At 43.2% G+C, this 24,002-nt stretch overlaps 1 protein-coding gene across 1 annotated transcript; it reads left to right on the forward strand.

Moving 5' to 3' along the window:
- The first annotated feature begins 2,329 nt into the window (after nucleotides 1-2,329).
- GCNT2 (glucosaminyl (N-acetyl) transferase 2 (I blood group)) lies at nucleotides 2,330-22,371 on the forward strand. The gene is made up of 3 exons (XM_024199140.3): nucleotides 2,330-3,535; nucleotides 17,921-18,013; nucleotides 21,247-22,371. Exons 1-3 carry the CDS (start codon nucleotides 2,611-2,613, stop codon nucleotides 21,435-21,437), a joined length of 1,209 nt encoding a protein of 402 aa, XP_024054908.1. The 5' UTR covers nucleotides 2,330-2,610; the 3' UTR covers nucleotides 21,438-22,371.
- The last annotated feature ends 1,631 nt before the right edge of the window (nucleotides 22,372-24,002 follow it).

Here is a 24,002-nt window from a genome sequence, read left to right on the forward strand (position 1 = left end):
AATAAATTTGTTAGTCTCTAAGGTGCCACAAGTACTCCTGTTCTTTTTGCGGATACAGACTAACACGGCTGCTACTCTGAAGACCTGAAGAAATGCAGCTCAAAAGCTTGCCTCTCTCACCAACAGAAGTTGGTCCAATAAAAGATATTATTTCACCCACTCTCCCATGCAGTACTGACACAAATAAATGAAGTGATGTATGGAATCCCGTTAGGCAGCAGGACCAGGCCCAAAGTTATGCATAAAGATGATCTGAGTAGATACTAGGGAAACAGAGGGCCAGAACCTCAGAAAATGGCTAGAAAGCTGCCCTAAAAAGTCAACCAGGAGAATCTGGCAAGTGGCCAAACCCAACAGAGCTGGCTAGAGGGGCATGCTGACGTTGCAGGAGGAAGAGGCATTTTGAGGCCAGGGCTGGACCACATTATGCCCTTTTAGAACTTCAGCCAGGAGAATGGTCTCCAGGTGGCCTTAGCATCAAAGCAGCAGGAAGGTGGCCACCCCCCAAGTTGTGTCATTTGTGAGCTCAGCACAATTGAGGATTTGGCCCTGAATCTTGACTTGACTACCACTCAAACCACAGAACACAATTGCAGATGGTGAGGCTGACAGAGCTGTGACAGGATAGCAGGATGGACAGTATCACTCACCGGTGTAACAGTTGGCACACCACAGGACTCAGTTGTAAGTGGCCCCTCCCAACCTGCTCAAGAAAACATTTAAGGAGAAAAAATGCTCCAAAAAGATTGGGATGGGAATAAAATAGATTTGTGGGAATAGTACCATGGGAAATCCTGAGAAGAAATCTCTGAGCCAGATTCTGCAGCCTTAGAGTAATACCTTGCTCATGGAGTCAAGTATCAGGGGGTAGCCGTGTTAGTCTGTCTACAAAAACAACAAGGAGTCTGGTGGCACTTTAAAGACTAACAGATTTATTTGGGCATAAGCTTTCGTGGGTAAAAACCTCACTTCTTCAGATGCATAGAGTGAAAGTTACAGATGCCTGCATCTGTAACTTTCACTCTATGCATCTGAAGAAGCATCTGTAACTTTCACTCTATGCATCTGAAGAAGTGAGGTTTTTACCCTGAAAGCTTATGCCCAAATAAATCGGTTAGTCTTTAAGGTGCTACCAGACTCCTTGTTGCTCTTGCTCATGGAACGATCCCACATAAATAGCTCTATACATAGACGGGAGGAATAGCTCAGTGGTTTGAGCATTGGCCTGCTAAACCCAGGGTTGTGAGTTCAATCCTTGAGGGGGCCATTTAGGGATTGGGGGCAAAAATCTGTCTGTCTGGGGATTGGTCCTGCTTTGAGCAGAGGGTTGGACTGGATGGCCTCCAGGGGGGTCTCTTCCAACCCTGATAGTCTATAAAGTAGTTTTTGTTACTTTGTCTTTTCTGATCCGTGCATAACCCATTCTAGATGTCATGATGTCAAGTTGTAAAGTTTCTGAAGATGCCCTAAGCTCTAAACAGAAAAAGAGAACCACCATAACAGCGGTTTGCAACCTTTTCTATTGTAACTCCGGACAAATGTTTAAACCTTTTAGAATCCTGCAAAATATTTGGCCTCAGCAGTTTCTTGCAGTGATGATTTCCATCGGCTAATTGTACATTGGATGAAAAAAGGTTTCCTTCGATAATTTTTTTTTTTTTTAAAAAAAGCTAATGAAATCACATCATGAATTGCTGATAGGTAAGAATTTTATTTGAAACTCTTTATAGAGCAGGGACCTTGCCCAAGACATGCTGTAAAGGGCTAGTTACATCAACTGCACCGGTGGGTTTTGCAAGTGAAATTGCCGGAGGGCAGTTTTGAACGTCCTGATTCAGGATAAACAAGATTTTGTAAATAAATAATTTACATTAGGTATTACCCTGAATCTAGCTCCCCAGTTTCTCTCCCGGTGGGAAAGCGACCCTCTGCAAACCCCCTAAATCTGCTGCAAAGTGGCAACAGTAATGAACAGAAAGAACGAAGAGTTCATTAGGAGCCCTGTTCAGTTCAGTGGGAGCAGCATTCCACCCCTAATGAGGGTCTGAGGCTGTCACAGGGGGGCGGGGCTCCCGGGGAGCAGACACAATGAACCAGTCTCGCAAGGTTAGTTGTTCTTTCATATGCTAAGAGGTAGCTAGCAGAGGGCTGGGCGGAACCAACAGGGCTCCGGGCAAAGTCGGCCAGCTCGAGATGAGAGCGAATAGCTCGCTCAGTGGGAGTGGGAGCCGGAGGCGAAACAGATCCAATCGGAGAGTCCTATCACGCCAGGACCATGCAGGAGCTGCTTTCATATGCAAATAGAGAGCGAGCAGGCGGCTGAGCCACGCCACTTGCTGGGATCCAGCTGAAGAAGCAGCCGGGGAGGGGAAGCGGAACAAAGCGGGTGTGCGCGCCGGTGGCGGGAGCGTTAGCGCCTGTTCAGACAGGGGATGAAAAAGAAACCAACACGCTAGGCAACCGACTGCGCAACAGACATCACCCTCGCCGGAGCTCCGAGGACACATGGGCAGCGGGAGATTTTTCCGCCTGGCTGAATAACTTGAGTTGTGGGGGGGCTTTGTGCTTCCGGCAGTCACTCCAGAGGGAAATATTTTAAACCCACCAACAATGCGCCCGCAGAAGCGTTACCTCCTGGCCGTTCCTCTCCTGGGCGCGATGGTTTTCGTTGTGATACACAAGGGTCAGTTGCACCGGTCAAAAAAATATCCCCGGCAAACAATGTCCCACGAAAGCTACCTGCTGAAGCGAGCCTGCGATGCATTAATCGAACAGAAGAAAGGTTTTGTTTGGGGAAACCTCCTAAAAACCTCTCGGGGGAGTTTTGCCTGCAGTGAGTACTTAATGCACAACCACTATATAACCAGCCCTCTTTCTGCAGAAGAAGCTGCCTTTCCTTTGGCTTATATCATAACTCTACATAAAGAATTCGATACGTTTGAGAGGCTCTTCAGGGCTATTTATATGCCCCAAAATGTTTACTGTGTCCACGTGGATGAGAAGGCAACGGCTCAGTTTAAGCAAGACGTGGGGACATTGTTGAACTGTTTCCCCAATGCGTTTCTTGCCTCAAAAAATGAACCAGTCATTTATGCTGGAATATCCAGACTTCAGGCGGATTTGAACTGCATGAAAGACCTGCTGGAATCAGGCGTTCGGTGGAAGTACCTGCTCAACACGTGTGGACAAGATTTCCCCTTGAAAACCAACAAGGAAATAGTTCAGTACCTGAAAGGATATAAGGATAAAAATATCACTCCTGGGGTGCTGCCTCCTGCCCATGTGATTTCAAGAACCAAATATATCCATAAGGAGCACATAGGGACGGACTCCTCGTACATGAAAAAGACCGATGTGTTGAAACAGTCCCCACCACACAATCTGACCATCTACTTTGGCTCTGCTTACATTGCGGTCACAAAGCCATTTGTCGAGTTCGTTCTCAATGATCAACGTGCTGTTGATTTATTGGAGTGGTCCAAGGACAGCTACAGTCCAGATGAACACTTCTGGGTAACACTCAATAGGATACCAGGTACGTAGCATGACTTCATTACTCATTCGTGTGTATAGGACAAGCTGGCTTGCGCCCTGCTGAGCTAGGAAAGAGAGAGGAAATGAAACAGAACTGATTTCTGTGCTATATGACCTTTATATTTGCTTTAGGTCAACGTTCAGGATTCTCTTGTTCTATAGAAACCGATATTCCGTCTATCCTTGCAAAGGTGAGAAAAATGAACCCATAAATGGATGGCACTGCCCGAGGATAATCACAGGGGGCTGACCAGTTATGTCCGATTTCATTCAGTCCTTTCATACCAAGCTCGTATAGAACGCTTTTCATTTGTAGATTTCAAAGCACTTTACAAGAGTTAAATATCATTATCTCAATTTTATGGATAGGGAAGCGGAAGCATAGACAGGTGACGCGATTGCTGAGTCACCCCACAGGTTCAACGCTTTATCGACTAAGTCACGTTGCCTTCTTTACTTATATTTACACACATTATTCCCATAGCAAAGTCCTATAGATTTAGAATCCCATCTATCATGCAAGGTGACTTCCACTAACTAACAATGAATTCTGGTTAAAAAACACACCCCAGACCTCCCGTCCCGCAGGACAAGGAGGAATGGTAAAGTTAAAGGTCTGTGCTGTGGTCTGTTTGTTGGTCTTTATATTTAGCAAGCATCACTGTGATACTGAGGATTATTTAGACTTGACCTTAATGTTGGGCACCCCAGTGCTAGCACTGTTGTAGCAGGGACATTTTTCACAGCACCTAAAGTTATAATGGGCCAGAACTTCAACTAATGTATATCGGTGGTTCTAATGACTTTGAATGACACCAGCTAAGGATGTGGCTATCATTTAAATCTCAACATTATTCCTTGTGTCACTTGACTTTAATACTTGTTTAGGGATTGCCTTTCTGGCCTGTGGATTAAATCTTTGTCCTTTCTGAACTGGGATGCTTCAACCCATATGTGGCCAAATCTAGGGACACAGTGTCCAGCACTGTACATCTCCACTAGTAGTGATTATAGAAAGAATTCCTGCGCTGGCAGCAAAGCCACAATTTTAACCCTCTGCAGATCTAGTACACGTTGCTGGGTGAAAGAGAAGTAGAAGTCTGATCCACGCCAGGGGAAAATATTACTCCAATTCTGCTGACAGCGATACTGACCACTAACTGTGAAGGTGAGGATCTAGATTTGTTTCACTCTGCACACAGCCATCCAGAGGTAATTCTACATATTTAAGTGTCTGGCCCCAAAGCTTGCAGGCCTTATTCAGACAAAAAGCTCCCACTGATGTCAGTGGGTCTAAGATTTAGGGATGAGTTCCCTGTCTAGGAATGACACGTACAGTACTGGCAATGAGATTTATTCCAACTCATTTTTCCATTTGATTAGATAAAAGAAGAAAAGACAATCAGCTTCATTGCACAGCAATTACTGCATGCTTACTTTTTAAATTAATATAAACAGTAAAATATAAATACTCCCTATGTGCAAAGAAGTGAACTTATCATATGTTAAATACACCAAACACCATGCAAATGACCTAGTAAAGACAACTGCAAAAGACTGTTCAGCATAGATCGATCTGTTGGCTGCTTGTTTTTACAGCATGAGGAAGTTTGATCTTAGAATATATATGATTTGAAATTCAAAGCACATCAGCTTCCGTCAGTGCAGCATCTCTGTGATCTGAAAAGACAGCTGAATGTAGATATGCAGGCTCATACCATGTACATATCATGTCAAATCAGCCTCCATTTTTTGCACACACACGTGTGCCATGGCTGCCTCCAGAGCACCTGGGGTCATACAAGGATATGAAAGACCGTATGAATCCTGAGTAATGCAAATGCAACTAGTTAGCATTGCAAGATGTGTATTTTTATCATCCAAATTTCAATGAAAAAAGAAACCAAAGAGAACAGCCTGGCTGATAGGTGACAGCACAACACACTATTATGTGGGTGTGATCCAAGCTCAGAATTGAGTTCATTCCTTCCATTCCCAAGCTTCTTTCCCTGAGCCACTCCATCCCTTCAGGACTATTCGGGGTTAAGAGCAATGCATAGGCAGGAGACTCATTGCCTAGGGGAAAGGAGTGCCTCATACCTCTCAAAGAACACCCGTGGTCAACATAGGAGGGGCACTGATGGGATATAGAGAAAGTCACATCTGACTGGAAAGACAGGTCATCTACCCACAGGGCCTTTATTCATTCCTTCAGTTTATATTTCAAGGGCTTGCCCATGGGTCTCTGCACTTTCAGGATCAGTAAAAACAGATCCTATCACAAATAAAAGCAACTCCAATAACACAATGGATTATATACATTTACATGCCACAAAGACTTTCTTCCTAGTGTCCCTCATCATGCCAATCCAATCCCGTTCAATACACCTATTCCCCACCAGCACATGCATGGGAAGAAAGTATGGATCCCAGAGATTTCCTCCACCTTACAGAGAAAGGAAAACAAAGAGGTCAAAGACTACTCTTGTCACCATATTTTAGGTTAGGAGGTAAAAAAATCTACTTACATTATTGCTTGAGAGCCTGTTTGTGCTTCCATTTATTTCAATGACAAACCTCCTATTGACCTCAGTAGTGCAGGATCAAACCCCAAACAGATGTAAAGTGATACAAAGCTCCTTTGTGAAGTGTTTTGAGATCAATGGATGAAAAGAGCTAGGTATGAATTATTATTAGAGCAGGTCACTCCTCCTGGAACCTGAACTATCCTTCACTCTTAATTGTAAATTTTAAATACAAATACAGGTGTAGAAACTGTCCTTAGGGACACTTCCTACATTTGAAATAATTAAATAGTGAATTTGTGCAATAAAGTATGCAGTTGGGTGGTGCTGGGGAGAAATCAGGATGCTATTTAATCAAGTAATTTTTCCACAGGATGTTGTTTGGACTTTGTAGCAAGGGGTCTGTGGCATCCATTCAGGCTTGGCACTGACACAGACTTCCTGTGACTTCCGATTTTCTTCATTGTTGAATGAGATTTTTCTACTTCATGAGTAACTTAGAAAGAGAACTATTTGCTCTTTATTTTTGTGAAGATGAATAATTCAAAGCCGCGAGAACAAATTCTGAATTATCGCTAAGCAGTACCTTCCTTGGCAGTTTCGCAAGGATTCCTGGGGTCATTGTGCATGGGTAATGTTCACTGGGGACAATGTTAATTTCATGCAACAAAATGAATTTCAGAAGTTCAAGATTAAAACTAATAAACCAAATTTAGACAGTAATGAAAGTGCATTTCAGGCATAAGTTAGCTGTGACGGTCTCGACGGTCTCTTTTAAAAGTGAGACTCAAAAAGTACCATAAATAAGGCTAGGTGTACACTACCACTTTTGCTGGTATAACTTATGTCGCTCAGGGTGTGAAAAAAACACACTCTGCTGAGCAACGTAAGTTACACTGACAGAAGCACCAGTGTGGACAGCGCTATGTCTGCAGGAGAAGCTCTCCTGCCAACATAACTACCGCCTCTTGTCGGGGGTGGTTTGATTATGTCAACAGCAGTCCCATGGGCATAGAGAAGCAGCTGCATTGGTACAGATGTGTGGCTGTAAGATCTCTAATGTAGACATGGCTTAAGCTATAGAAGCTTGGACCAGCAGAAAGAACCCCATTGATTTCACTGCATTTAAGCTCAGACCCTCAGCATGTATATAAATGAAAACATACATTACAATTATCTGTCAAGTATCAGGGGGTAGCCGTGCTAGTCTGTATCTACAAAAACAACAAGGAGTCTGGTGGCACCTTAAAGACTAACAGATTTATTTGGGCATAAGCTTTCGTGGGTAAAAACCTCACTTCTTCAGATGCATAGAGTGAAAGTTACAGATGCAGGCATTATATACTGACACATGGAGAGAAGGGAGTTACTTCGCAAGTGGAGAACCAGTATTGACAGGGCCAATTCAATCAGGGTGGATGTAGTCCACTCCCAATAATAGATGAGGAGGTGTCAATTCCAGGAGAGGAAAAGCTGCTTCTGTAATGAGCCAGCCACTCCCAGTCCCTATTCAAGCCTCGAGTGTAGCCAAGGCCAAAGCAAACATTCTGAAGCTGAGTCTGCCCCAGACCACCTTTCCATTGTTAAAAAATAATCCCCCCCCCCAAATGTATCTAAATCAGATTAGAACAGCACATTATCCTTCAGTGACTAGTAGGACTAAGGGCTTTGGTACCTGTAAGTCCTCATGACTTCACCTCTTTGCCCCTGTCAGGCTCAGGCCATAAATTCCTCTGTAGTCATCTCTGGATTGTAGCTGTGTGAGTTGGGGAAGAAAGCCTCTTGACTATCATGGGAAATCCATCTCATATGGGGACTAATATCATTGCATCTTGCAATGCCACGAATGGGAACGATCTGAGACTTCTTCAGCAGAACCATATAAAGGGCCCAATATTCTGCTGGTGTAAATTGGTATAGTGCCACTGAAATCAACTGGAGCTGCCACAATTTACACCAGTAGAAAAGTTGGCCCCAAACATTCACACACGTTTCCTAACATCTGACCCCTTCCTCTTTTCCCTGGGATGTATGCATTCCCATCCAACATTTTTGTTGTTGTCACAACAATATAAACACCTAGTTCTGCTTAGTGTATGCGCAATGCGGTGGCACCCGTGACTAAGACTCATCACAGAATAACCACCACATTTTCTACAGTGACCACTGAGTCTGCAGTTGCCCTTCACTTTATCTGATCTATTAATATCATTCCTCCTCCTTCATCTACTCATCAGTAGCTATTGCTTCCCATTGAGCTTTGTCCTCTGCATTCACCATGCTGTTTTCCCACAGTATGCTCACCACTGTCATCAACCTTTTAATGCATGAGTTATAAAAAGATCAAGCCTACTAAGATGCAGACACACTTTTCATAGACAATGCAGCATAAATGGGCTTTAAGGAGGGATCTGAAAGAACACAGTGCAGAGTTTTTGCATATTTCATTAACCCGAGCTCCTTCCATGCATAAGGGATGTAATGGGGGAGAATCTGAAATCTGACAAATAGGAAAAGAGACTGCTATTGTCAGTGAAGTGGAAGTGGGGGCTGATGGCTTTATAGAATATAAGACATGATAGATGGGGTGGGTATAGGCCTTAAAAGAAAAAGCAAGCAGTTTGTGCTTGATGCAGGAAAAAGAGGAGGGAGAAACAATGGGAGGAAATTCTATTAACTCTGGGCCAAAATCTCAGCCTAGTCCATTGGAGTCAATGGATCCATGCTGATTTACACCAGCTGAAGATCTGGCGCTATAGGTGTAAAATTACCACCCATGCTATCAGAGTGGGTATAATTCCAGTTAGTGCAGCAGTAAATCCTCAGTAACCTGTAGGAACAGGCAAGCCAGTTTGGGTAAGATAAGAACGGACATGAATTTCCATCCCTCAAGCCGAATTTGAACCTCTAAGCCAGTGTCTCTCAACCTTTCCAGACTACTGTGCGCATTTCAGGAGTCTGATTTGTCTTGCATACCCCCAAGTTTCACCTCACTTAAAAACTACTTGATTACAAAAATCAGACATAAAAATATAAAAGTGTCGCCGCAGGCTACTGCTGAAAAATTGCCATATAATTATAAAATAATTTTGTCTCATTTTGCCGTATAATTATAAAATAAATCAATTGGAATATAAATATTGTACTCTATATTTCAATAGATAGAGCAGTATAAACAAGTCATTGTCTGTATGAAATTTTAGTTTGTACTGACTTTACTAGTGTTTTTTATATAGCCTGTTGTAAAACTAGGAAAATATCTAGATGAGTTGATGTACCCCCGGAAGACGTCTGCGTACGCCCCGGGGTATGTGTACCCCTGGTTGAGAACCACTTAACTTCTCTTTCTTATACCTGCATCTTCTGCATACTGCATGTCCTGTTTTCAATCAAAATGCCACAGAAAAGAGTATGTTCTCTATTTTCACTGTATTTCTAATTCAGCTGGAATGCAGAATTGCTGGAAATACAATGGAGAACCAGTTCTTCTGAGATTTCCTGTCCAGTTTATTGCTTTTCAGAGCTTATATATGAGAGGCTATGAACCTTATTAGGAAGAACCAAGTTAGTCCTGTCTGTTTAGATACCAAATGCTTTTGTAACATGGTTGATATTAGCACTGACCCCTGTGAGTTGTGTGTCCAGTAAAGACCAGGCAAGACAGGCAGACATATAGAAAGACAGATATGCATACACACCCTCCCCTTCTTCCACTATAATTTATATGCAGCCATATCTGAGGTGGCCTTACAGCAGTACTTCAGGACAGGAAGTGAAGACTATCATGATGACAGGGCTAACACTGTATCATTTCTTATAGCTCCAGGGATCTCCTGGTCAGAATCTTGGTTTTATGTGTTCTCCAAAATATGGCACCTGCAACTTCACAGTGCTCCCTAGCATTGCTGAATCATTCATCCAGTACTGATCTGAGAGACGAATGCCATTTACTGAAATACCCTCATCACTTTCTATAGCTACCATTTTTTTCTTGGTAGGTCTCCATCCAAGTCCTCACCTGACCCAATATTATGAGTTCACCATTGCCCCAGTTATGGAGAAAGTAACTTGTCCGAAAAATGCCAACACCATTGGAGTAAGTAGATTCCTTTTGGGGAAATCTTGGCTTAGAGAATGCTTGGCCCAAGAAGCCTAAAACAAACAAACAAAAACTGAAGGACAGTTTCCAAGTGGAGTTGTCTTGGTGCACTCTCTTCCCCCACCCCATCTGACTAGGATTTCTTGCTAGTGATATAAAATTATTCTACTTAACTGCCAGGGGGCAAATTTGTCACGTACACACAGGGTCAGCTATAGGTTGTCTTAACTCAGGAAGTTCCTTCAAGAGGAAATGTAGCCAAACTCCAAACCTGGAGACAATGGAATTGTCTGTGCCTGCGTCGTGTAGATACCTAACTGCTTAGTTTGCAAAATAACGCAAGGGGGGAGCAAGTAGATGAACAATAAGGGGTCATATGAGGGGCAGATACATGTAGCTTGCTAATTATGTATGGTAATGACAGCAAATTTTGGCCAATCATAGAGCAATAGATTATCATAGTCAACTGCATATAATGCTTTGGTGTAAGTGTTTTCTTTGTTCTTGCTGACTTATGAGATCGAACCCAATTGCAATTGAAATAAACGGATCGCCCCTCCCGGGGCTCCTTGCTTGATTAGCTGTGTCCGTCTCTCCTTATTCCTCAGCTGGAACGGACAGAAATTTCTATGACACTAGCTAAGGAATTGCTAATTGATTTTTTGTCCAAGAAGTGTTCCTATTGGTTACATTTTATTTTGGTCCAGATTTTGTCTTTGAGTCACTGACAGCATTGGAGGGGGGAGAGACTGGGCTGCTTAGCATCAGGGATCCTGACTGACTCAACCAGAATCTTTCTCAACTGGTCTCAGGGAATGCATGCTAGAGGGCGGAGTTCACTCAGCCCTAGTGCAGTGTGTGCTATCTCCATACAGCAGGCAGCTCTGCTAGCCCATGGGAAAGGGGTGCAAAGCTATGCCCCTCCCTCCACCCTCATACACACATTGTCACTAGCCACCCACTTCTTTGTCTCCTACTGCAGTTCCTGTCCTCCCTCCCCAAGTTATGGCTGGCCCTTTCACAGAGCAGGTGGCTTCTTCTGTGTGCTCCTGAATCTTTGTAAACAAGGACAGAACCAGCATTTTTTCCATCTTATTTTATCTGCTGCAAGGCCAGCATACAAAGGGGTGTATTTCATAAATCCTGAGTGAGCTCTGGCTCTTCTGCATGCCACATCATAGTCCATATTTCTGTTTATAGCAGAGTGCCAGTGATTTTGCCGTTGTACCATTCCACTTCTTTGATGTGGGGTTAAGAATCATTACTGAATACTTTCCAACCATCTGTAGTTAAAAGAAAGCATCTATACTTAAATGTTGATTTTTTTTTAAACTTTCTGCCATCACATCCCTCCAAAAATACTTAGTCCAATGGAATTTAAAGGCTTTCCGCTATTTCTTGTAAAGCTCCTCATTACAGCTTGCAAATGTTGGCAGGTATAGTTACCATGAGCTTTTAGAAATAGGCAGGATTTCCTTTCCATCTCTTTCCACTGAGGGGAGGAAGTGCAACAGGAAACTGCAGTTACTGACCCCCCATTTGCCTCCATCTGTGGTGTTGCTAAAGAACCATGTACGCAGGCTAGTGTAAAGTAAACAACTACTTTTAGTCATAACAGCTGGCCAGACCATTTGACCACTGTATAAAACCAGTGGCAACTTTAACATCTGCATATCATGAGCTTTCAATTGGTGAATCATACATCCAACACATACAATTTATGTTATAAGGGTTGTTCAATATTCAAATGTTTGAAACCCTGTTTAAGAATACTTTTTGTCACTGGAGATTAATAAGTTAGCAGAAGTCACCCTCTTGAGTTTTGTCTTGTTTCTTTGCATGGGCTCCAAACTAATGCTGTTGTGCTTTTTATACATACTCAAGCATCAGGCCTGCTTCTGGCCTTGCTTGTAAACGATGAGTAACTGCACTGAGGTCGAGGGAACTAAAGAAGTGTAAAATGCAGAATGAGAAACAGTCCCACCATGTACATTTATTTTACGATTTACAGAGCCAACTCAGCCAGTCAAAAAGTTTAAACTGGATTTATTTGACCCCCCCCCCCCAAAGGATTTTTTTTAAAAAAAGTTCTACAATTTTTCCCCATTTTTCAAATAACTATAGAGCTGTTTGAATGCTAAGTTTTAGAGTTTTGATTAAAAAAGGGGGACTAATTATAATTTGTTGACCAACTCTATACATTAGCATTCACTTGAATTATTGTAGCTTTCCTCCTATAGTGTGTACTAATCTAGACCAGAGATTGGCCTGAATTGAAGGTTGGCTCTAGAGCTGTAGCTCTAGATTCATCTGAGGAGAGGAGACAGGACTTGGTTGTAATTAATATATATGGCTTTCTTCACTGAGGCCACTGGTCCCTTTGGGCTGTCAGGATTGTTGCCCCCCCGCGTTACCTAGGGTGATGCCTAGTGACACCAACAGGATGTTCAGCTCCATAACCAATCACAGCCTTTTCTGCTTAGTGTTACCACACTGGTCCCTAAAAGGACTATCCTGGACTAATCAGTCATGGAAAGGACTGCTAACCAAACTGCTGGAATAAAATCCAAATTTCCCCTCAGGCTCAGGGAGATTCAGAATCCACGTTACAGTCTGGGCCCATTTCTAGTATAAACTTTGCAAACCATTTGTTAAATCTTCTTACACAGCAAGCTTGATTTAAGCAACTAAGAAGTTTAGCTACATAAACAAAGCCAAAACGATTTAGTAGTTACAGCCAAAAATTGAGAGTATGGAGCCTGTGGGCCAGATACCCAGCTAGTGTAAATCATTTAGACTAGCTCAGAATCTGGTCCCTTGGCTCGATTCTTGACTTATCTATGTGACCTAGAAGAAATCACTTATCTTGCTTGTGCCTCACTTTCCCTGTCTGCAGGAAGAAGGATAAAAATCTAAACTACTATTAAAATCAAAGCCAAATTAATGCTCTATTGGGTCATGTCTTTTTATTAGGGCTGTCAAGCGATTAAAGGCACGATTAATTGCACTGTTAAACAATAATAGAATACCACTTAAATATTTTTGGATGTTTTCTACATTTTCAAATATATTTATTTCAATTACAACACAGAATAAAAAGTGTACAGTGCTCACTTTATATTTATTTTTGATTACAAGTATTTGCACTGTAAAAAAAAAAAGGAAATGTATTAGATTAACTGAAAAATACTAAGTACTGTAGTGCAATCTCTATCATGAAAGTTGAACTTACAAATGTAGAATTATGTACATAAAAAACGGCATTCAAAAATAAAATGATGTAAAATTTTAGAGCCTGCAAGTTCAGTCCTACTTCTTATTCAGCCAGTAACTAAGACAAACAAGTTTGTTTACATTTGCAGAGATAATGCTGCCTGCTTCTTGTTTACGATGCCACCTGAAAGTGAGAACAGGCGTTCTCATGGCACTGTTGTAGCTGGTGTCGCAAGATATTTTCATGCTAGATGCACTAAAGATTCATATGTCCCTTCATGCTTCAGCCACCATTCCAGTGGATATGTATCCATTCTGATGATGGGTTCTGCTCAATAACAATCCAAAGCAGTGCAGACCAATGCATGTTCATTTTCATCATCTGAGTCAGATCCCACCAGCAGAAGATTGATTTTCTTTTTTGGTGGTTCGGGTTCTGTAGTTTCCACATTGGAGTGTTAAGACTCTTTTAAGACTTCTGAAAGCATGCTCCACACCTCGTCCCTCTCAGATTTTGGAAAGCACTTCAGATTCTTAAACCCTGGGATGGTTAGAAATCCCACATTGGTACCTTCTTTGCGTTTTGTGAAATTAGGGTGACCAGATAGCAGTTGTGAAAAATCGGGACGGGGGCAGTGGTGTAATAGGAGCCTATATAAGAAAAAGGCCCAAGAATCGGGATTGTCCCTATAAAATCGGGACATCTGGTCACACTATGTGAAATCTACAGTGAAAGTGTTCTTAAAATGAACATGTGCTGGGTCATCATCTGAGACTGCTATAACATGAAATATATGGCAGAATGTGGGTAAAACAGAGCAGGAGACATACAATTCTCCCCCAAGGAGCTCAGTCACATTTTTTAATTAACTTTTTTTTTTTTAAATAAGCATCATCAGCATGGAAGCATTTCCTCTGGAATGGCAGCTGAAGCGGGAAGGGGCATATGAATGTTTAGCATATCTGGCACGTAAATACCTTGCAATGGCGGCTACAAAAGTGCCATGCAAATGCCTGTTCTCACTTTCTGGTGACACTGTAAATAAGAAGAGGGCAGCATTATCTCCTATAAATGTAAACAAACTTGTTTGTCTTAGTGATTGGCTGAACAAGGAGGAGGACTGAGTGGACTTGTAGGATCTAAAATTTTATATTCTGTTTTTGAGTGTAGTTATGTAACAAACAAACAAAATCTACATTTGTAAGTTGCACTTTCACCACAAAGATTGCACTACAGTACTTGTATGAGGTGAATTGAAAGATACTATTATCATTTTTAGTGCAAATATTTGTAATTAATATACACTTTGATTTCAATTACAACACAATACAATGTATATGAAAATGTAGAAAAACATGCAAAATATTTAATAAACAATAGAATACCAATTGAAATTTAACAGAACAATTAAAACTACGATTAATCACAGTTATTTTTTTTTAAATCGCAATTACTTTTTTTTTTTAGTTAATCGTGTGAGCTAACTGCGATTAATCGACAGCCCTACTTTTTAATCCTTGCTTTCACCTTCACTCTGAGGTGAGATCAGTTTGTCTATTTATGTGCCTCTCAACAGACGTGTTGGGCCTCCACAAATAGTAAAGAGTGTTGTCTAATGGTTAGAGCAGGAGACCGAATCAGGGCACAAGTATTTCTATTCCTGGTTCTGCTATTGAGTCACTTCGTGATCTTAAGCATGTCAGTTATACACTTAGAGAATGTGTGTAAACCTGCCATAAAATTCAATTGCAGAGCACTTAGACATCCTTGGATGAAAGATGCTGCCTAAGCGTAAGTCTATGCAGCAGAGGTAGCCCAGGCATCAACTTTAACTCCTCTACCATTCACACACAAAAACCTCCAACCCAGGTTTGGAGGTGCTTTAAGCCTGACCCAGCTGGGGGTGCGGGTTAGAGGCTAGGCTCTGCTTTAACTATGCCTGGAATGCACCCACTTTGCAGTGAGAAAACAGGCTCAGTTGCTGATAGTCCCCCAAATGCCTCCCCCGCAAAGAACAGAAAAGTTCTCTGGGAGTTGACTAGGAAAGAATCCTAGAGTGTTCAGCACAGCACTTGGCGCCTGCAAAGGGTGTTACTTACTTCTCTATTGCTCCCTGCTATCAGAGCGTGGTTCTTCATCTCCTGTACCCCACTGACAACTTCTTTGGCCCTGTGGTGGCATATCTCTGGCTATACCTTCCATGGTCCAGCCCTCCAGCCACGTGACCTCTTTCCAGTTCTGTTCCCTTTCAAGGTAACCAAGTCCAATTTAAGAATCCATACCAACATGCAAACAGAAGATCCTTCTGCACCTCTTGCGCTACCTTGAAGTTCCCTGCTCTTCACCTCTATTCCCAGCGGCTATACAGTTCCTTCTTTTCTCCTTTGGCTGAGCACTGCCTCCCAGGCCTTTCCTTAGAGGCAATTTTCCCTTGCAGGTCTCCCCACTGCTTCCCCTCCCCAGGAACTCCGGTAGCTTCTTTGGGGACCTCCCTGCTTCTTACAAGCCATAACTCAGGGCCTCCCACAGGTACCTGCCTTGCTATCTGTGGTTCTCTCAAGCCTGCCTTCACAGAGAGAGGGAGGGAACTCTCCTTGCTCATCACTGAGTTCTCTCCCATTTCTGTGTAGTCCCCCCTGAACCCTTCATAGCTAGGATTGCTAATTGTAATTCAGTCACCAGATCAGGCTCAGTGGGGATTAACTGCACTGTTACAGTGCAACTTCATTTTCCTAGCTGAAGAAGATTGTACATCAGGTGGCAAACCACCTATTGTGGATTAAAGGATGTCGACAAAGCTGTTTGGGTGCCAGACAACAAATCAGGCCTCATGTATATTTGAAGAGACAAAATCTGGAGTTTGTCCGGGGTCATGCGGGAACCTTGTATTTATGCCATTGATTCTTTGCTATTTCTGCTATCACGTTCTGAGAACAAGACTATTTTAAGGGATGCTTTTTACTATCTTGTTGAAACAACCTATTCAATATCAAATGGACCATCTAATTGGAGTAAGAGTCTGAGCACCAGCGGGCCCCCCCCAGCCCAAGTTTTGGTTAGGGGTATATAGTAAAAAAAAGTCATGGACAGGTCAGAGGCCATGAATTTTTGTTTATTGCCTGTGACCTGTCCATGACTTTACTAAAAATACCCATGACTAAAACATAGCCTTAATAATGGGGTCTCCATTGTTAACAGTCAGTCAAGAAGGATGAAGGCTCTTGCATGTATGAGTAGCATGAACACATCACTTATTCTCTCTGGGCCAAATTCAGGTGCCATACAAGTAAATACTCTTCAATTGCCTTAATGGCAGTTCACCCATTTGTACTGTCTGAATTGATCCACTGTACCCCCCAGTACCCCAGCTGGAAAATGGGGATAAAGCGGTTTATCCCTAGCTCACAAGGAGGTAGTGAGGATTAATTAGCTACTAGGATTATCACTACTCAGGGGAGGGATAGCTCAGTGGTTTGAGTATTAGCCTGCTAAACCCAGGGTTGTGAGTTCAATCCTTGAGGAGGCCATTTAGGGATCTGGGGGCAAAAAAAATCTGTCAGGGACAGTACTTGGTCCTGCTGTGAAGGCAGGGGACTGGACAATATGACCTTTCAAGTCTATGAGATAGTATAATATGGAGATATACCTATCTGAACAGCATTTTGAAGATACAAAGTGTTAAACAAGCACTAAGTATTAATTGTTATGGGTAATACCTCTATTGCACCCTCTTGAGGAGAAGATGGGCACTGTTCTTGTCAGGGGGGGGAATGGCTGTCTCCCTGTATTACATTACTGTGGAATTGTTCCAGAGTTTGGAGCACAGCTCACTGCTTTGGGGTCTCCCACGCTTACAGGGGCAGGAGGTGAAAAAAGGACAAATAAGTAAGTCAGGATGTTCCCACAATGCCCAAGAGGCAGAGTCCACAGCTTTTGGAAAGCAAAGGGTTATATTTAAAAAAAAAAAAAAAAAAAAAGCCACACACAACACACACCAAACCCTCTCCTTTTTGGGAGGACCTGAGTGGTCAGAGTTCTCAAGCAGTTTCCCCAGTTAGCAACCCCTTCTTGTTAGGCACTCCGAGTTCCAGACCTACTCCTTCAGAGTACCACCTCAAACTGACCTGGAAGCCTCCCTTTGCAGGCTTGCCAAACCTCACGGGTGTGCTGGGTTGGTGCGGATTGTGCCCAGACAAGCTATTTATCCCCTTTATGACTCCTGTAGTGAGCTGCCCTACTACACCTTGGAAGGATTCCATTTCTCTTGGTGTGACCATTCAAGGGTGGAGGGTTGCACACAAATACATGTCATATTGAAAGGGCTTATAACCAGGAGATCTTTGTTTTTAAGAGTTTTGTTTCAGGAGTACGAAGTGAAATTGCTGAAGCCTTCATGGATTTCAACCTAATTCTGTTGTCAGTGCTGAGAAGATATACAAGTCAGTAAGAGCTCCCAGAGGAGAGTGATGCTGTGCAGTGACGTAAAAACCTGAACTCAGCCCCCCCACCTAAAAGACTAATTTCTCCCCCCATCTTATCAAATTGTAGATGTCCCTGGTTCCATGCCAAATGCATCCTGGGAAGGTAACCTAAGAGCTATCAAGTGGAGCGATAAGGAAAGCTCTCATGGAGGTTGTCATGGTAAGGTGTATATTCTTTACTTTTCCTTTTCCTATTTTTGCACTGAAATCTGAGAACTGGGTGGGAAATGATGTTTCTGTCCCGCAAACATTTGAGATTTCAGAAGCTTTGCTGTTCCACATCAGCATGAAGCGGACACTTTTTGAAGTTAAACAAAAAAAAGGCAGCAAGAGAGGCCAGCACCCCAGAATAACCCAGTGGTTATAGCATGCACCTGGGATGTGGGAAACCTCACTTCAGATGCTGCTCTGCCATTCTCCCACACCCCAGGTGAGTGCGCTCACCAGCAGGATATTGGCTATTCTGCAATGGGTCTCACTGTTTTTCCTGTTGGAGCTTATAAATAAAGATTCAATGGAGCAGGGACTTGACGCTAGGTCTCCCACAGCCCAGGGGAGTTCCATAACCACTGAGCTATTCTGCAGTGTGGGGGGTTTGTGATTTTTTTTTCCTTCTCCCTCTCACCAGAAATTCCTTCCTGCACCCAATAAACATTTCCCAATGAAAGTTTCATTGAAACTGGTACGTTCCCATGGAAAGTTCGGGTTTTGACAGATCAACAGTTTCTGACAAAATAAGTGGCATCAGAAAATTCCCAGCCAGCTCTGTTGGTAACTGAGCAGCTATACAATTCTCAGGAATTTTTTAGCCCTTTCTTTAAATCTGTGCTATAATCATATATATAAGCATGGAGATTTTCTTCTTTGTAAAATGGGGATCATCATTAACTAAACCATATGTACTCGATCATAAGCCGGTTCGTTTATAAGCCGACCCTCTCTCCCCTCCCACCCCACCCCCCCAGATGGATAAGTAAAAATGGAAAATTTTTATAACGTGTTCATAAGCTGACCCTATAATTCAGGGATCAGCAAACTTTGGCTCCTGGGCCATCAGGATAAGCCGCTGGTGGGCCAAGATGGTTTGTTTACCTTGAGCGTCCACAGGCACAGAGGTAAACCTAAGCAAACAGTGTCCTGGTGCACCAGCTGCTTACCCTGATGGGCCGGGACAGCAACTGGTGGGGAAATTTTTGGGGGGGTGGGGGAGAAGCTGGGAGTCAGGGGAGTAACCCCTGTGACCACCCCCCACATGACCCCACCCCTAGCCCAGGACCCCCACACTCTCCCCATCCCATCCCTTCCCACCTTATCTGGTGAGGATGTCTCTGGCCTGGTTGGAGCTGCTCCGGCAGGCTGGGCAGCGCGGCTGCAGCCTGCTCCGGCGGGCCAGACCGGGCGTCACGGCCGCAGCATGTTCCAGCGGGCTGGGCTGGGTGGCACGGCCGCAGTGTGCTCTGGGGGGGCAGGGCCGAGCAGCACGGCTGCAGCCTGCCAGCCCCGGAGCTGCAGCTGCGTTGGAGGCTGGGGGGAGAGCAGCGTGGCCAGAAGCGGAGAGACTCTGGCCCTGCCTCTTCCCTTCTGGCTGTGCTGCCTCTCCTTGCTCCCTCTGTTGCGGGGAGGGGCTGTGTCCCACCTCTCCCTCTCTATACCTGTTCGTAAGCCGACCCCCTTCTCTGGTGCTTCCCTTTTTTACTAAAAATTCGGCTTATGAACGAGTATATACGGTAATTCATAGGCATAATGAGACTCACTAAACTCAAGTATTTGTAAGCAACCTTAAGTTGCAAGATGCTATAGAAGTTCAAAATGTTCGTTATTACTGTAGAATCCTGACATACATATACATTTGCCGCAATCCTGCATTTGTACTTCAGACTAGGTGAGACAGGGATCATGATTTATGGTAGAGCAAGGAGACTGCCGAGTCCTAGGATTCTCTCTCTGGCTGAGTCACAAGGAGTATCTACTATGGAAGGTTTAATTTCTAGCTTGAATAGATGTACCCGCAGTAAGACTGATCAAGTTAGTATGATGAAAATAGAAGTGAAGGTATGGCAATATGAGCAGCAGGACAGGCTAGCTGCCTCGAATACAATCCCATTGGGACCATTCTGTACACATTTGGGCAGCTAGCCCCTCCCACTGCTTGCATTGCTACAGCTACACTTCTCTTTTTAGTACCCTAGCTTGATCAAATTGTACCTTCCAGCAACTGCTTAGATGTGTCCACAGACTTACTATGCATCTGAGTGATTCACTTGACTTCCATATGAATCAGTGCACCCAGGTGTAAAAACAAAAACAAACAAAAAGAGTAAAATGAAATCCTTCTTACAACAAATGCTACTTTTGAGCTGAGCTTCCAGGCGCTCACATAGATGAACTAACGAACATATCAGAGCATCTACCATTTAGCAAATTAAGACAGTGGGCCTAATTAGCTACTGGATCACTATAGTTTTGTGCCAGTGTAGCGCCACTTACATCAATGGAATTACATCAGTTTAAAACTGAAGTAACTCAGTGGAAAACCTGAGTCCTAGAATCATAGAAATTAGAGATGGAAAAAAACCTTACTGAATCATTTGGCCCTGTAGCTGTAGTGGTTTGTTTGGGCTAGTTTTAAATGTCTTAAGTGATGATGTTTTCATTCTTCTAGACGGGGTGAAAGTAACATTAAGCACTTACCAGTATGGGGGCCGGCTCCAGCCCCCAGAAGGGGTGGGGCCTCAGGTGGAAGGGGCGGGGCTGGTGGTCAGCGTCCCCCAGCCAGCCCATCTGCACTGCCTCGCCCATGCTGCCCAGGGCTCCAACAGCGATTTAAAGTGCCCGGGGCTCTGTCCGCTGCTGCAGGAGCAGCCAGAGCCCCAAGCCCTTTAAAATCACGGCCTCAGGGCATCTGCTCCTTTTGTCCCCCTCGGCGGCAGCCTGAGGGAAGTCGGGGGAGCAAAAGGGGCAATGATGTTAAAACGCTGCCATGGCAGCGCTTTAAGCAGGGTCCTTTGCCACAGCAGCACTTTAAGGACCCTGCTTAAAGCGCTTGCCACGGCAGCGCTTTAACGTCAGCTGAGTACAGGCTGGTTCCGGTGGCCACTTTTTAGCGGTACGCTGTACCGGCTTACTTTCACCCCTGCTTATAGATCTCATTGTTTGGAAATTTTTCTTGATGGTCACCCTATATTAGCTATTTTTTTTAGCTTCATGCCACCACTCAGTTATTATTCCCCATTGTATTTCCCTATTCACTTCTGACCAAATTCAGATCTGGTGTAAATGGGCTTCACGCCACTGAAGTTAACAGATTTATCATAAGGATGAATTTGACTCATCTCTTTTCCACAGAACCCCCTATATATTTGATGTTGCTCTTGTCTTCTCTTTTCTTTGCAGGCCATTACGTCAGAGGCATTTGTATATATGGAACAGGTGACCTAAAGTGGCTATTTAAGTCTGTAAGCATGTTTGCTAACAAGTTTGAACTCAAAACATACCCACTCACTGTAGAATGCCTGGAACTGAGGCTTCGAGAGAGAGCACTGAACCAGAGCGAAACGCAGGTGAAACCAAGTTGGTACTTTTAAATTAACAACTCAGAATGGAAATAAAACTCCAGCTGCAGTAGCTTGGGAAGAATAACCTCCCCGGAAAGACTTTTCTTCTGGAACTTCAGTACGGGTAGTTTGTAATGTCTTGAGTGGAAGGTTTGAGTGCAGATCATACAACACTGGAGAGACCCAAAGAGGAGGCTGAGGAAGTGGTTCTGTTGGCTTTGCTGTATTTGCAGGTTTGGCATGTGTGGCTGGACGGCACCTTGCTGACTTGTGCCTGACAATAATGTCATCGCTATCATGTTCTGTATATTTATATGTAAAAATCACGCATCCCTAAATTTTCATACGGCAACATAAAATCCAGAGCATACTAATGAGGAAGAGTTATCCTTCTTTGAAGGAAACCATCACCATCAACAAGATCTTAAAGATAAATCTAGGTGCACAGTTTGATGACTCCATACGTACAGAAACAAAAATCACTGACAAAAAAAAAAAAAAATACCAAATGCTATTCCCTCTGCCAAATGTTTGTAGGGTATTTTTGACTCTCTAAATGGGCAACATGGGGCACGTGGGAAACAGGAGAAATGCTTCCAGATCTGCTGGATCCCTTCCAAAGCATTCTGGGGGTGGGGGAAGACACCTGGGAGTTAGACATTTTCATACTGATAACTCTGAGCTTTTAAGAATAACACAATCACTCCATCTTATACTGTGAAACATGCTAATAGTCTCTCTGAGTTTTATTTTCCTAGACTGTATATACTTAGTACAGAAAATCCCTGTTAGCTGTTGGTTATACTGTATTAAGATTTTTTCCCCCTACATGCCAGCCACTAGATATGTAAGCAGGTCTGATGTTCCAGCTACACATGCAAAGCTCCCTGAAGACAACTGAAAGTCTCAATAGACCAGCCAGGACATTGTCTGTTTGCTGCGTACCAGGCAAAAACAAAAACAAAAAACAAAAAACACCCACCACAACAACCCCACAGCTAGAACTTTCAAAAATATTTTAAGTTTCCCAAACCTGATGGATAGTACATATAGTTTTCACGCTAATGTTCCTCACTCTGAGGACCCCCCTATTTTTCTGGAAAAGTCAAAGGAAAACAAAGCAAAAACACAAAATAAAACTATAATTGTGGGCACCTCTTCCTTTAGTTGTGGAAGATGGTATGTATGCCAAATTCTGGGCACATAATACTAAGGAGTTTCAGACTGTGCCATCACAAAGGCATTCAAATAGACTATTTTCAGGGCAGAAACTTGGACTCAACTCCTGTTCAACTTCGCTAATGGAAGAGTTTCGTGACAGCAAAGCTGGCACAACAAGCAGCTTGTGGAAGCTACAGAAAGAGGAAGAAGAGAGAGAGAGATGGGGCAGTAGAATGATTTTTCAAAAGTGACCAGTAATTTCGGGAGTGGTAGGGGGCCTTCACTTTTGGTTGCCCAATTTGAGACTCTTTAAAGGGGCCTGACTTTTTAAGAAGACAGGGGCTCAGCTCTTTCCAGCAGTGATATCTCAAGTTGGACATCCAGAAATGGAGACACACAAAGCTGAAAGTCACTTTTGAAAATGTAGGCCAAGATTTAAAGAGAAGGGATCCTGACAACCTGATCAGAATAATGGCAGTACCACAACATGCAAAGAGGGCAGGAGGTAGAAGTGGACTGTCCCAGACTGAGAACCAGAGGCAAATAAGGGATAATAAAACCAACAAGAGCAGAAGCAGCAAGTCCAGCAATTTAAGAGACCACCAACAGGATATTTTGCACTGAATTCTCTTAAAATGAGCAGGACCAAGTGGATCCAGTCTTGAAAGATCTCACATTTTCCATTTGAGTAACACGATAGCAGAATTCTGAACACTTAGCAACTCACAAAGCAAAGCTGTCTGTTGATAGTTAATACTGCTGGCCTAGGTACTGACACAATCCAACTCCTGTTAACGTCTCTTCCTTGAATGATAGTCAATATATTTTCATCGAAATAAATTATTTTGATTTCATCATGTAACTATGTGTGGATTTGTTTTGGGCCTGTGGCACCAGGTGGTAGCCATTGTATTATTTTAAGGAAGATAATTAAATTAAATACAACTTGCAGCTAAATGAGAGACTACTACTACAACAGAATTAAAGGGGGAGGGAAGTAACACTGCATATGAATGTGAGATTTAGATTTGCATCGAGCACCTCTGGAAGTTATTTATCACCACCTTTATTCTCAATTGATATCCTATATCACAGCTAGTTATAGCAGGTCAGCCAGCTACCCTGTTACAAATGTCTGCAAATATATTTGAGAATGGGGTTAAAACCGTGGATTTAACTCCCCCTTGTCTTTCTCCTGTAGACATTTATACCTGTGCACAGTGGGCTAAATACACAACTATTTTGATTTGGTAACACTTTGCACACACTCAACACATGTGCAAGTCACTATGCAAGATGCTAAGCAAGGGAGAATCAGGCCTGGTATCTCTGGGCCTCTCAATGCTTTAAGATTTGTGAATAGAGAAGATAAGGGAAAAAACTACTTTCCTGGTGCTGTCTGTAGTGGACTTTCATCCTACATCATCTTCAGGT

Source organism: Terrapene carolina, unplaced genomic scaffold, assembly GCF_002925995.2.
Source record: "Terrapene carolina triunguis isolate 2854851 unplaced genomic scaffold, T_m_triunguis-2.0 Scaffold58, whole genome shotgun sequence".
NCBI lineage: Eukaryota > Metazoa > Chordata > Testudines > Emydidae > Terrapene > Terrapene triunguis.

Bases quoted from the DNA above. Each gene is read 5' to 3' on its own strand.
- GCNT2 (XM_024199140.3), top strand. From the start codon at position 2,611: ATGCGCCCGCAGAAGCGTTACCTCCTGGCCGTTCCTCTCCTGGGCGCG. The intron at 3,536-17,920 runs GTACGTAGCATG...ATCAAATTGTAG, and splicing joins AACACTCAATAGGATACCAG to ATGTCCCTGGTTCCATGCCA. The intron at 18,014-21,246 runs GTAAGGTGTATA...TTTTCTTTGCAG, and splicing joins CTCTCATGGAGGTTGTCATG to GCCATTACGTCAGAGGCATT.